The sequence below is a fragment of the Sebastes fasciatus genome, chromosome 6, assembly GCF_043250625.1.
Source record: "Sebastes fasciatus isolate fSebFas1 chromosome 6, fSebFas1.pri, whole genome shotgun sequence".
Lineage (NCBI taxonomy): Eukaryota > Metazoa > Chordata > Actinopteri > Perciformes > Sebastidae > Sebastes > Sebastes fasciatus.
The window spans coordinates 30,075,600-30,089,805 of record NC_133800.1 but is presented as its reverse complement, the minus strand read 5'-3'; the positions used below and the strand labels follow the sequence as shown (position 1 = coordinate 30,089,805).

Here is a 14,206-nt window from a genome sequence, read left to right as displayed (position 1 = left end):
CTGTTCCTGGAGGGTATTTGTTAACTTCCTGATGAAAAAAACACTTACTCCATTAACAATTTGCCCAATTAGCTAATTAGTTAATATGTCGATAAATGAAGTGGCGTTAACAGATTTTTATGTCATTTAATTGCTTCAACAGAGTGTTTGTAGTGTTTGCTACACACACGTGTCAGTATGTGCCCATGGTGTATGTGTGTGTGTGCGTCAGTATGTCAATGACAAGCATGGAATATCGCCGAAGGGACAGAGACTGATTCATTGATTGCTTTTGATTTAACACAATGTCCCCTACCAGTATACCGCTATACAAGACACACATATACTGTACATCATGCATGTGTAGAAACAAGTGTATGTCTGCACAACTTTTTCTACTAACTTTACAGATACAATGTGACACAGACTCCAGCTACCCAGTGTTAATTTCATGAATGAAAACTATGACGAAATATGTTCGTCAACAATCTTTTTTCCATGACTAAAATGAGACGATGACGAGACGGCACCGACGTCATTAAACACTAACGGCGACGATATCAAACATGCAATATCATTGACGACAAATGACGAGACTAAAATGTAGTTTAAAAACATAGAAACTTTACCAAAATCTCTCTTTATTTTTGTCACCTTCCACCTTCTCTTCTCCTCTTTCTGTCACTCTCTCTCTCTCTTGTCGAGGCAACAACGGTGGCAGTGGCACTCAGTCCGTCTCTGTCCTTCTTGTCTCACACCTCAGTACTGACACTTATGCTACACTAATGCATAAAGTTGGTGGTTTGCGGGTTGGGTCGGGTTCGGGTGGTTGATTAACACATATTTTTGTTATGTGGGTTGATTGGCTCTCATAACTGACCGCTGGGTGCGACTGAACTGCACATCATTAATGAGCAAAGTCAAGAGGAATCCAACTAACTGCAAAGCTGCATTATTTTCATCAATAATAAGATACATTTTATGTGAAATAAGTTTGACTAAAAGGACAGAAATGTTCAATATAATCTGATGACTGAACAGGAATAAGGTTAAATAAAAAAAATAACTGACAAAATTAGGGGGAGAAAACATTTTGACTAAAATCAAATGACTTTTCGGTGACTAAAACTGGACTAAAACGTTTTGAGTGGTCGTCAACTAAAGCTATGAAGGATAATAATGACTAAAATGTGACTAAAACTACTAATACTAATAAGACTAAGGCTAAATCTAAAATAGCCAAAATTAACACTGCAGCTACCTTTGACTCATTTAACCTTCAAAATCAATAAAATAATTGAAGTTATTGCTGTATAGCACAGCATTTACCTCTCTAGAAAAAAGGACTATAGGGCATGATTTTCATTTTTATTCACACAATTTAGAGATTTTAATTCATTACGTGGAGCAGCAGAAGAAGCAGCCCAAGGCAAGGCCACAGTGTTTGTGTTATCAGACTGTGGTGAAAAGGTCGCAGTGAGACCAAAAGAGAGACTCGGAGTCGTATATATGTTCCGAGCAATTTCCCCCAAATGAGAAACTTGACAATTTAATGGAACGAACAGAGAAGTAGATAGGGTAGATATGTTTTCTTATGTGTTAATGTCTCTGTGCGTTTACTGGAAATACAGTCAAAGATTAAACGGCAGTACTTCCATTTTGACTGGATGAGATTCCCGTGTTTGTGTGTGTTTGTGTGTGTGTAAATGAAAGAGAGAGTGATGGGCCGACAGAGAAGGAGGGCGACACAGAAAGAGAACTGCTTACATACTCTTATTGTAAGTCACAGTTGGAATTGAATTTGTACAGAAGAGCAAAAAGCTCCAGTTTTTTTTCACTGTGTCAACTCTTTTACAACACGGTGTGTGTGTGTGTGTGTGTGTGTGTGTGTGTGTGTGTGTGTGTGTGTGTGTGTGTGTGTGTGTGTGTGTGTGCATGTGTGTGACATTGTGTGTGTTCCTGTGATGGGTGGTCTCGCTCTAGTTGCTTCACTTTAAACCGCACACCTTACAGGACACACACACACACACACACACACATGCATGGATAAGCTCCACTGAAGAGAGAGGTTGTTTCCTAGACTTCACTTCTCTCTGCAACATGCACACACAAGCGTATTTGTCAGTGCATACTTCATGCATATGCACACACATTTATTCTCTCTGTTGCTCCCTCCGTCTTCCCACATTTCTCTGACTCACTCATGCACACACACACATATGTGCACAGGTGTATGCAGGAACCTACATGAACTCACATTCATTCATACATAGAAATACTTGACACACTAGACCTCACACACACACACACACACACCTCCTCTGAGCTTATCTCGGTGCAGTGTGGAGCAGCTTTTGAAGGCAGCGGGGAGCCGGTTGTTGACGAGCCACTTAATAATTTCCTTGGACAGGCATGAAATTCTCTCCTTTTCTCTCTCTGTCTCTTTTTCCGTCTCCTTTGCTCTCGCTCTAATATTCTTCTTCCTGCTGTGTTTTATCTATTTTTTTTCCACTTTCTCTATTTTTTCTAATTTTCTGCTTTTGTTTTTTTTCCCCACTCCTTTCGCTGTGTTTCTCTCTTTATTCTGCTCTCTGTGATTCATCATCTCCATATTTACTAGTAAACACACGTTGTTATTAACATGAAGGTTAATAAGGTACAGGCAATGACAGTCTGCTTGTTGAGTAAAGTACGAGCTAATAAGGCAGGTTTTCTGAACCTATTCATACGAGATGACTGTGACAGATTAATCTCTCGCTGTTACCATGAACAGTTTTGGTTTATGTTTTCTCTCTCTCTCTCTCTCTCTCTCTCTCTCTCTCTCTCTCTCTCCTCAGGGAGTCAGTTCAATTATGATTTAACATGAATATAATTCAATTACGTTTCCATCCCTATTAGAGAGGCTTGTTCACCAACGCTAACTAGTGCCTGTCGTGTTCAACCCAGGTCTGAGGAAGGGTCACGGATTCAGGTCAGCTGACGCGCGTTGGCCCATGCAAACAGACTACCAATTAATTTTCAACTTGTGTCAGTGGATCCCTCTGAATGGGGTATTAAAGGAGACTTATCATGCTCATTTTCAGGTTCATACTTGTATTAAGGGTTTCTACTAGAACATGTTTACATGCTTTAATGTCCTTTTACTCATACTGTCTGTCTGAATATACCTGTATTCACCCTCTGTCTGAAACACTCTGTCTTAGTGTCTCTTTGGCCAAGTCTGCTCTGATTGGCTTGCAAGACAAATATGGTGCACCTTTTGTAAAGGTAGTTCTCAAGCTGTTGGCGATATTTTCTAATGAGCTTGCATGTGACTTAGGAGCCAAATGTGAATGGCTTGTTGAATCACATGTTTTCTGATCTAGACAGCCCACGAAAACCTGACTGGGTTATTTCTAAGAAACTTATGAGCACATCTCTGGTAAGCGTAAGCTTGTGCTATTCTTTGTAGAGAAAGTCTCACAGAATGGTTGGATAAGTCAACGATTAGTCGACAAAACTGTGTGTTAGTCGACCAAGAATTCCTTTGGTCGAGGACAGCCCTACTTATTTCACAGACACTCCAGATACCCAAATGTATGTGGACAAGCACTGAAAAATTGATTTTAGCCATTAAAGTCACCTTTAAGGCAGAGCAAAATTCATTGGCACTTACTTAACTATGTGGTCCTTGAAGCTTGGTAATGTAAGGAATACTCGCGTTATGAATTACCCAACCCGATATCACGCCAAAGCATGTAATAGACCTGGCTGTCCACTAGAGTGTCAGTGTCACATTTTACCTCACAGAGACATGAATATTACAAATCTGTATTAATGTGCAGGACCAGCAAGGGGCAAGAAAAACACAGATTTAGGTTCAGGCAAGAAAACCACTTCGGTAGGTTAAGGAAAAACGTCATGGTTGGGCTTAAAATAAGGATGTAAACTAAGTAAAACACGGAAACAACGTAACGTCACAGCGGAAAACACTGATGTATAACAACCGTCACTGGAAAACATGTGACAAACATCACTAACGTAACTTACAAAACAAAACACGGGTCTCAAACGCGGGTCTCCCAGTAAAAACACTGCACCTTCATGCAGGCGTGTAATGCTCATGTCTCGGCGAGGCAAAACGGGACACTGACACGCTTTCTTCCTGTGGACAGGCGGGTCTATTACACACTTTGCCAGGAGACAGGAATTACCCCCATTCTCATCAGTTTTAAGTGTTGAAACTTCCATTGTGTTAATACTCACTTGTGTTGTGCTCCCTTGTGGTGAGGATATATTCGTAATTTGCTTGTTTTGTTCTTTATACCTTTATTAGTTTCTATGCTTTGAGCCATTTCAGCCACCGTACCCGACACCGTTCAACCTCTGCCTGTACACCCTTGACTCAGATAAAGAAAAACTCCACACACTGACACACAAAGTAAAACTATTTAATGGCCACTTTGTTGCCAGTTTAAATTCACTTAAGCTTTTAGTTCAAGGAAGAAAATTGGATGTAAGTGTTTTGCAGGAGGCAGCAATAAAATACACGGATATCCAATAACTAATTTTTTTATTTCTTTACAAAAAATATGTTCCCCGGCTTGTTGTCATTTCTTTTGGTCTGTGGTGCAGATAGCAGAGATGTAAACATGATATTATCTGTGGCACTACTAAGGCCTCCAAGAGGCTACTGCTTCGAGACACACACACACACATACATTTTAACATATAGGCTACATACTAACACAAACACAATCACTCTTCCTCTTTGATTTTTTATCCCTCCATCTGCTCTCCCCTCGAGGCGGAAGAGGAATCTTCCCCGTTAATTTGTCTTTATTTTTTTCTGCACGTCTACTTTCTTTGTGCCCTTCATCTTCCTCTCCCGCGCTCCCACTTTCATCTTTGCATGCTTTTTAATCCTGTTTGTCCCCACTTCTCCTCCTCCTCCTCCTCCTCACCTGTTTCTCACCTTCAACCTGCATCACTCTCTTCTGTCGCGTTATATATCTACAGTATCTATTTCTGATTTCAGGCAAGACTGAGCAGAGTGTAAGAAGGAGAGAGAGAAAAAACTAAGAGAATCACAGATTAAGAAAGTGTCTTTGTGTATATGTGAGAGAGAGAGAGAGAGAGAGGGAGATCTCATTAAGTAAAGGTCACATAACGGTGTGTGGCAGAGAAGGATACGGCATTAGCCAACGTGTCACTGGTCACATGCGCTTGAACTCTTCAGTGTGTGTGTCAGAGGTCCTATCTTGTTAGGTGTATTTGTGTGTACATGTCTGCAAGAGTGTATCTCTACCCTGATATTCTATTTATACTTTGTTTATACTGTGTTTGTGAGTTTATGTGTTTTCTCTTCGTCTTCCTCCAGTTTCTGCATCTTTATGGAAGTTTCTATATACAGCATGTGTAACTTTTAATAGGGCTGTCAATCGATTAAAATAATTAATCGCGATTAATCACACATTTTTTATCTGTTCAAAATGTACCTTAAAGGGAGTATTTAATATTCTTATCAACATGGGAGTGGGCAAATATGCTGCTTTATGCAAATGTATGCATATATTAATTATTATAAATCAATTAACAACACAAAACAATGACAAATATTGTCCAGAAACCCTCACAGGTACTGCATTTAGCATAAAAAATATGCTCAAATCATAACATGGCAAACTGCAGCCCAACAGGCAACAACAGCTGTCAGTGTGTCAGTGTGCTGACTTGACTATGACTTGCCCCAAACTGCATGTGATTATCATAAAGTGGGCATGTCTGTAAAGGGGAGACTTGTGGGTACCCATAGAACCCATTTTCATTCACATATCTTGAGGTCAGAGGTCAAGGGACCCCTTTGAAAATAGCCATGACAGCTTTTCCTTGCCACAATTTAGCTCAAGTTTGGAGCGTTATTTAACCTCTTTACTGACAAGCTAGTATGACATGGTTACCAATGGATTCTTTAGGTTTTTTAGTTTCATATGATGCCAGTATCTTCACTTTAGCTTTAAAACTGAGCCTGCTAACCTAAAAATCACACGTTATTTCATATATAAAGTGATATATATCATTATCAAGATATGAAATTACCTATATCTTGATGGAAGATTTTAGCCATATCGCCCAGTCCTAATCTGAATACTGCCAGTTGAAAAGTTCAGCCTATTTGCAAGAACCCTCATTGACAAAATGCACTTTCTTGCCCCCAAACCCAACCCTATATGCTTCAACCCAACGTTTAAAGTTTCACCTAAACCCAGTGCTATCTCTTAAACTGAGTCTGACTAAAGAAGTGAGCACCTAACTTTATAAAAAATATGCTCAATCTGAAAAAATGTGTCCTCACAAAGAGAGAGATACAAGAAAACACACATTCTTGTACACCTATGGTGCAGAAATTTTTTTATTGAGACCATTTCAATGCAAACTGTGTCTGGAGACACACAGTGAACTGTGGACAATGCAGTACATTTCTTCTGCATTTCTTCTTCATCTTCTCTGCTGGCATCCTGTATGCTCAGCTGAATTGCACCAGAGTCAAAAAGCAGACACACACACACACACACACACAAACACACTTCCCATCCAGAAACAGTGGGCCCAGCGAAACACCCTGTAATCAGGCTGGTGTGTGTGTTGGCGGTGATAAATGCCCCCTTGGAAACTCAATGCCAAATAATCAAGATTGACGCTGGCACAGGGCGCTCTGAGGTGTGTGTATGTGCTGGTTTGTTTGTGCTATTTTTGTTGGCAGGATCTAATCAAATGTAATCATGCTGATTACATTAATCGTGAGCTTTATAATCGCCTCTTTTTTTCTCTCTCTCTCTTTTTCTCTCTCCCCTTCCTTTAAAAATCTCCCCTGGTCTCTGTTACTTGTTTATTCCTGTCTCTCCTGCTGCATCTTTCACCATCTTCACTCATGTCTTCTTCTCATGCACTTTGGGTAGAGAGATGCTAAAGCTCACATACTGTAGCAGCACATTAGGGCTAAATTTCACGTTTATGACAAGTTAAATGCATGTTGTCTAAGTAGAAACAACAAAAAGTCCACTTTGTCTCAAACAACAAGTGTTACTAGGAATGCTGTTGGAAAGGAAATGTTAGAAATAGAATTTGTCAACAAAATATTTAACAAAAATGTAAATAATTCCAGAATAAATATAAATATTGGAATTATTATATCTAAATACAAGGGCTGTCAAAGTTAATGTGATAATAACTTGCTATTTTTAGGTTGTAGCTGGCTCAGTTTTAAAGAGTTTAGAGTGAAGATACTGGTATCATATATCATATGTTGTTGCCTGTTGGGCTGCAGTTTGCCATGTTATGATTTGAGCATATTTTTTATGCTAAATGCAGTACCTGTGAGGGTTTCTGGACAATATTTGTCATTGTTTTGTGTTGTTAATTGATTTATAATAATAAATATATACATACATTTGCATAAAGTAGCATATTTGCACACTCCCATGTTGATAAGAGTATTAAATACTTGACAAATCTCCCTTTGAGGTACATTTCGAACAGATAACAAAATGTGCGATTAATTTGTGATTAATCGTGATTAAATGTCGTAATCTATTGACAGCCCTAGAAAATACATTTTTCAACAAAATAATTTTACAAAAATTAAAATAATTCAAGACAATTCAATAATTTTTCTTTAAATTAAACTTATTTAAAAAAAATAAAAATATTGGAAATATTATATCTAAATACCTTTTACTTCTTTCATTCCTGCATGAAGTTTCAGGTCTTCGAAAAAATATATCAACCGTTCCTTCTCATTCAGGGCTGCATAATATAAAAATGTAGTATATAATAATGACTTGATCGTGCCAACAGGAAGAAACTGAGGGTTCAAGAATGTTCTTTTTATAATAAAAGAATCTTTTTCTTTCTCTTTCTTTCTTTCTGTCTGTAGGACACGGAGGTGGTGAACACAGCCATTCTTACAGGTCGGCGCGTCGCAGTGCCCATCAAACTGGTTACCGTGGAAACCGACGGGCAGGTGAGGGAGGTGGACGACTCGGTCACCTGCAGCTCGACAGACGTGGACGTGGTCAAGGTACGAGTTCAAAGTACACACGCACACAGAGAGATATGTTATAAATGTGCGTATTTCTACACACAGCTGAAAATGATCTCATTCACACAGAAACACACTTAGCCACATATATACTAGATGTTTTTATATAAAACCGGGCTCACCACGCATGCACAAACTAAGACAATCCAAGGTCTGAAGGCACATTATTATTAATAACTTTACAGGTGTTTTTTTTAACTAGATACATCACACAGCTCAATTTGTTATTTAGTAAACAGTTGATATTTAACTTTGTGATTGAACATCTGCCAAAGTGAAAAATGAGCTCAGGCAATTCACCGAATGTCTTAAGTCACGGTCTGCCAACTAAGTGAAATATGGATTAAAAAATCATTCCTCAAGAGTTTGACACATACAAACAACGTTTAAAGAACTGGCAGGAAACCACAATAATATGAGGAGGTAAACGTGGAGGTATTTTACGCAGCAAGGGATCCATCTTATCATCATTATAATCTGAAATCTGGGAGTTTTTTTGTTGTTCTCTAATTCACTTTGTGCAACAGAGCGTAATGAGACACTTATCACAGTGTGCAGGATTTTTTTAATCTCACTTTCTGTTTAAGGAAAGTCAAATGAAAGTCTCAGAATTGCTGATATGTGGGGGACTTTGACCTTATTTGGCCATAAAAAGCAACATATGTTTGTTTGTTTTTTTAGCTGAAAGAGGGAACAAATGTTATTTACATTTGGTTCAGTGTGTTGCTAAAGTAAAGCAGAATTGATAGAATACCATGGAAACATGCTTAAACATCAACAGTTAATGGTAAAGGTTGTTGCTGCTTCCAGACATTATGAAAAAATGTTAAAAATATATATGAAGGCGTTCACATTCAGCTGATTAAAAGTGCCCTGTGGAGTTTTCTTGTGAGCTAAGTTTTTGTTTACATTCAGTGTTATTCACCAAAACACATGGTATATATCCTAGAGGCCTAACAAATGTCCTTCCTTTGATTTTTCTCTGAAAAATGTACATCCATATTTACTTGCTAGCAGTCGTCTTCTTTCCTGCCTTTGCGTTGTTTCATGGCAATCTACCTGTATGCAACATCAGGCATTCACATCCTCATTCGTATGCATGAGAGCAAACAAAATGGAAATATAGTTCCAAAGTGTTACTAGTATTCAAAATGTCCTCAGGGTACTGTTAACTCCCAATACAGCTTTCTGAAAGTGGAAGGTATGAGTTCCATCCCTAATATCCTGAGCATGCAGAGTCAGAGTGTGACTCTGCATGCTCAGTCTGCTGGTTACTTTAATTCAATATTGTCCAACCAGAAACTGGCTGTTGCAAAATAAACGTCGGTGCTGTTGTGTATAACAAACTGGTTATATATATAACTTTGTTTAGTTTATGTGGTGAAAAGCATCACAATGTACTGGAACACTGGATATAAATCACTCAGTTCCTCTTCAAATCATAAGACAAATACAACTTTTCCTTGTCACAAATCAGGCCGTTTTCATACACCGTTCGTAGCTATACCTACGAAAAGTAATGCACTGTATATATCGTATATATCCCACAAAATAAATCCGTCTGTAATCCACGTAATCGTGAACCAGGAAGTATAAAGAGCTCAAAGCCACGTCGGAAGGAGGTCAGGGTGGATGGGTAGGTCAAAAAACACCAGACTGGTGTTTGTGTGAAACCAGAAGTCAACGTTGATTTATTTGTAACATAACTTCGGTACTTAAGTTACGCCACTTCCAGTGTTATTTATTCCAAACCATGATCTTTTCCTAAACCTAACCAAGTAGTTTTGTTGCCTGAAACTAAGTTGTTTCCTGTGAAGACGGAAGTTTATTTTGAAAAGACTGGGGCAGAAATTTTCACGTGAGTCATGTGTTGCTGGACATTCGTAGGAAAACGCACAAAAAAATGAGGAATAACTTTTCGTAAGATATCATACGAACCGTTGTATGAGGATAGGTTGCACAAATTGATATGATTTTCTTTAATGAAACCAAGCTTTACGGTGCTCTTTGCACAAAAACCCAATTTCTAATCTGTGATTCATGTCATCACTATCTTTTTTTGATTGTAATCATTCCTTACTGTTCAGTTAATCCCCTCCACAAGGAGGTTAGAGGTCAGGGTCAGCTAGAGCAGCTGCCATGTGAACTGGCAGAGATCCAGTATCTCTCTGAAGGATGGGACAGGTTTGAACCTGGTGAAAGGACAGTCTCGAGTGCTAAGCCACCCTGCCACCAAAACTAACAGAAATACTGTACTAATTAATAAAGAAATACCTTAAAAAAGAATCCTTTTACAGAAACAAGCCGATGCTAGGGGCTGAAGATTGATTCCTCTCGTGCTACGTCTCCACGTTGCCCTCGGGCCCTAAAGTGAAACGCACCCTCGCTGTGACAGTTTCAATATGAAGCCAATTTCCTGGTACAAGCCGACAGGAGTGGTGCTGTTTAAGTACGATCAATAACAACACAGGGAAAATGGAAGGAACTCATTCAGATAGATGTAATGTTAGCGCTCTGTGTGTGTGTGTGTGTGTGTGTGTGTGTGTGTGTGTCTCGAAGGGAAAGGAAAGTGTATGAAAGGGTGTTGACTTGCTTGTGTGTGTGGCAGGACATCTTTATAGACAAACACACAGAAACACACACGCCCCATGTTTAATAAATGCCTATAAAATACATACATACATACAGCGTGACGTGAATAATTAACATGAACTAGCTGATCTTAATGGAAGAACAATAAGCAGTCTAAAGCTTCATTTAGAGAAACCGCAAAGCAAAGTTTTGCCTCAATAAATTCAGATTCTGTGGGACTGATTTTAATTCTCTCTAGGACCTACAGTCATTTCTTTTACTTTACTTCAGACTCTCTCGCTGTCCATTTTGCAAAGTGAAGTCATACATCTTTGGAGTAAGTGCTACATTTTCCCTCGAGCTGAAACGTGTTAAACTCATGAGTCTTTGCCTCATTTCTTACCTCCTTGATCAAAACCTTGCCTTTCAATCCATTTTGTATGCAGTCAAGCCACCTTTATTTCCCCTGCAAACCGGGGAATTCAGGCGCAGCGGTATACACATACAAGAATTCAAAGGAGACTTCTGTCTTATCCTGTTGAAGTGTCAGCGTCCACCCTCCTTTATATCTTTAAAGCTTGAACCCCTGAATTACTTCACCATCCCACAAATCTACTCACACAGTGTATTAGTGCAGGCTGGTCTCATACACCATTCGTAGCTATACCTACGAAAAGTAAATGCGCTGTAATTCGTATACATCCCACGAAATTAATTTGTATGCAATCCACGTAATTGTGAACAAGTATAAAGATGAGCAGGTGGGAGGTCGGGGTGGATGGGTGGGTCAAAAAACTTTCCCCCAGGAAGCCGCTGTCACAGAACGTCCGTACTTAAGTTACGCCACTTCTGCGATCTTTTCCTAAACTTAACTAAGTAGTTTTTGTCACGGAACTACCGTACTTAAGTTACGCCACTTCCAGTGTGGCGTAACTTAACCACAATCTTTTCCTAAACCTAACCAAGTAGTTTTGTAGCCTGATTATTATTCAGCAGCTCAGAGGAAACAGTATATTGGTTTATTCCTGCTTTTTTTATGTAGATTTATGTAGAAACTGACACTAGGCACACTGGAAATACACAGATGAATACAACAAATATTGACCCACAAATCTTTTTCTTTTTTTTGCAATTTTAGTCGATAGCAAGACTCTGAACCCCAGTATGGATTATGCAGATAGATGCAGATGGTGTCCACTATTTTACTTGAATAACTGGGCGCCTGCTGTATCTATTATCTGGTGTTATGATAGTTTCTGCTTTGGCTTTGGTTGCTGAGGTACAATAGTTCATTTCAAATTGTGGTCCGTGTGCTAAATATTTAAAAGTACCTGTTAAAACACTCGGGGTGGATGGGTAGTTTTCTTGCCTAAACCTATCCAAGTCGATCTTTCCTAAACCTAACTTTTGTCGCCTAAACCTAAACAAGTTTTTGTGAATACGGAAGTTTATTTTTGAAAAGACTGGAGCTGAAATAGATGCTGGACATTCATAGTAATCACATGAACTGTTTGTATAGGAATACGTTGATTAGTGATATATACGCTGTACATTTTGGGTAGAGCAAGGCAATAACCGAAAGAATTGGGGAAATGCTACTCATGCCTTTCTCACTAACTAAAGGAAGGTGCTTTGAACAACAGCATCCATCAAATGAAGACACCTTTCCAAATCTCTGCTGCTGATATTTGAATTATGACGTACAGAAAGTGTCAAAAAGTCAAATCAACAGCAGACAGCATGCCGATACTAAGCGTCGGTATAACACAGCACAGAGGAGACACTATAAGCCGTTTAGCAACCTTAAGTCCTCCTTTGTGCTGTTTGTGTTTGTTTGCGTGGTAGAAAGAGTGTATGTGATGATCGAGTGTTGGCAAACATTTGTTGTTTGTTGACATCTGATCTGACAGATATTGCCCTCTCTTGTGTTTCCTCACAGACACGCACACACACTCAGGGAAAGCTTTTACACAGACAGCTGTTTGACAATGACACCCATGGGGTACAGCTCCAGCTGTAGCTGTCAGTGAGTCACTATGACAGCTGTAAAGTGCAATAACGCAAACTTGAGAGGTCCCCCGCAGCTAACCCTGACTGGTCCCCTTTCCTGCAGCACAGAGCAGGTGAAATTTAACATATTTTATAGTGAGGACACTCACAAAAATTTGTTTTAAGCAATTTTATCGCATTAACTTTGACAGCACCAAAAAAAGAAGATCTGTTCTTTGTCCATGATGTACTTAATCTTGAACTGCAGTCATTGAACATGGCAGCTTCTGAAGTGCTACCAGTGCAATCGCCTTTGAAGCCTCCACAGAGCAACATAATACTGAATTTATACGTGTCATGTGGTGAGTTACTAAGATGACCCAAACGCAGAGCACAAGCAGGACAGGAAGATTTTTAAATAAAAGCGAGCTTTAATTCAGCTGACAAACTCCAGAACTAACAAAACAAGGAGGGGAACAAAGTACAAATGAAAACACACCAAAAACAAACTGAGAACAAAAACAAAAAACTACAAACCAGAGGGTGCGAGAGTCACGGGCAGGAGGAACACTAGGAACACTAGGAACACTAGGAACACGGAGGAACACTAGGAACACGGAGGACAAGGGACTGGGAAGACAAGTACGAACCAACAAGGACAGAGGGGAAACACACAGGCTTAAATAACAGACAAATTACACACAGGTGAAACAAATCAGGGCGGGGCAGACAATCAACCACAAGGCGGGAAAACAGACAAAGGAAGGAAGTAAACCCAGACAAGACACAGGAGGAGTGAATCACCAAAATAAAACAGGAAACACCGGAAATACATACAAATAAACCCCATCCAAAACCACAACAGTTCACCACAACAAGCGGTGGGGTCCCGGAACCGCGGCCCAGCCGGAACAGCAGGAACAGCAGGTGGAGGTTGCGACCCAACCGGAACAGCAGGTGGAGGTTGCGACCCAACCGGAACAGCAGGTGGCGGTTGCGGCCCAACCGGAACAGCAGGTGGAGGTTGCGACCCAACCGGAAAAGCAAGTGGAGGTTGCGGCCCAACCGGAACAGCAGGTGGCGGTTGCGACCCAACCGGAACAGCAGATGGCGATTGCGGCCCAACCGGTAAAGCAGGTGGCGGTTGCGACCCAACTGGAACAGCAGGTGGAGGTTGCGACCCAACCGGAACAGCAGGTGGCGGTTGCGGCCCAACCGGAGCAGCAGGTGGCGGTTGCGGCCCAACCGAAACGGAGGTCGACCCGACCCCCGACAGGAGACGTGGAACGGAGGTCGACCTGACCCCCGACAGGAGACGTGGAGCGGAGGTCAGCCGGATCCCCGACAGGACACTTGGAACTGGAGTCGACCGGATCGCCGACAGAAGACGTAGAGCGGAGGTCGACCGGACCGCCGACAGGACACATGGAACAGAAGTCGACCGGACCGCCGACAGGACACGTGGAACAGGAGTCGACCGGACCGCCGACAGGACACGTGGAACAGGAGTCGACCGGACCGCCGACAGGACACGTGGAACAGGAGTCGACCGGACCGCCGACAGGACACGTGGAACAGGAGTCGACC

General features: G+C 40.6%; 1 protein-coding gene across 1 annotated transcript in view; it reads left to right on the top strand.

Annotated features, from left to right (window-relative positions):
* LOC141769746 (transmembrane protein 132C) overlaps nucleotides 1-14,206 on the top strand; it is a 305,459-nt gene that overhangs the window by 242,987 nt on the left and 48,266 nt on the right. The window contains exon 6 of the mRNA XM_074639133.1: nucleotides 7,895-8,038. Coding sequence (XP_074495234.1) covers nucleotides 7,895-8,038 — 144 coding nt within the window. The remainder of the gene's footprint in view (nucleotides 1-7,894; nucleotides 8,039-14,206) is intronic.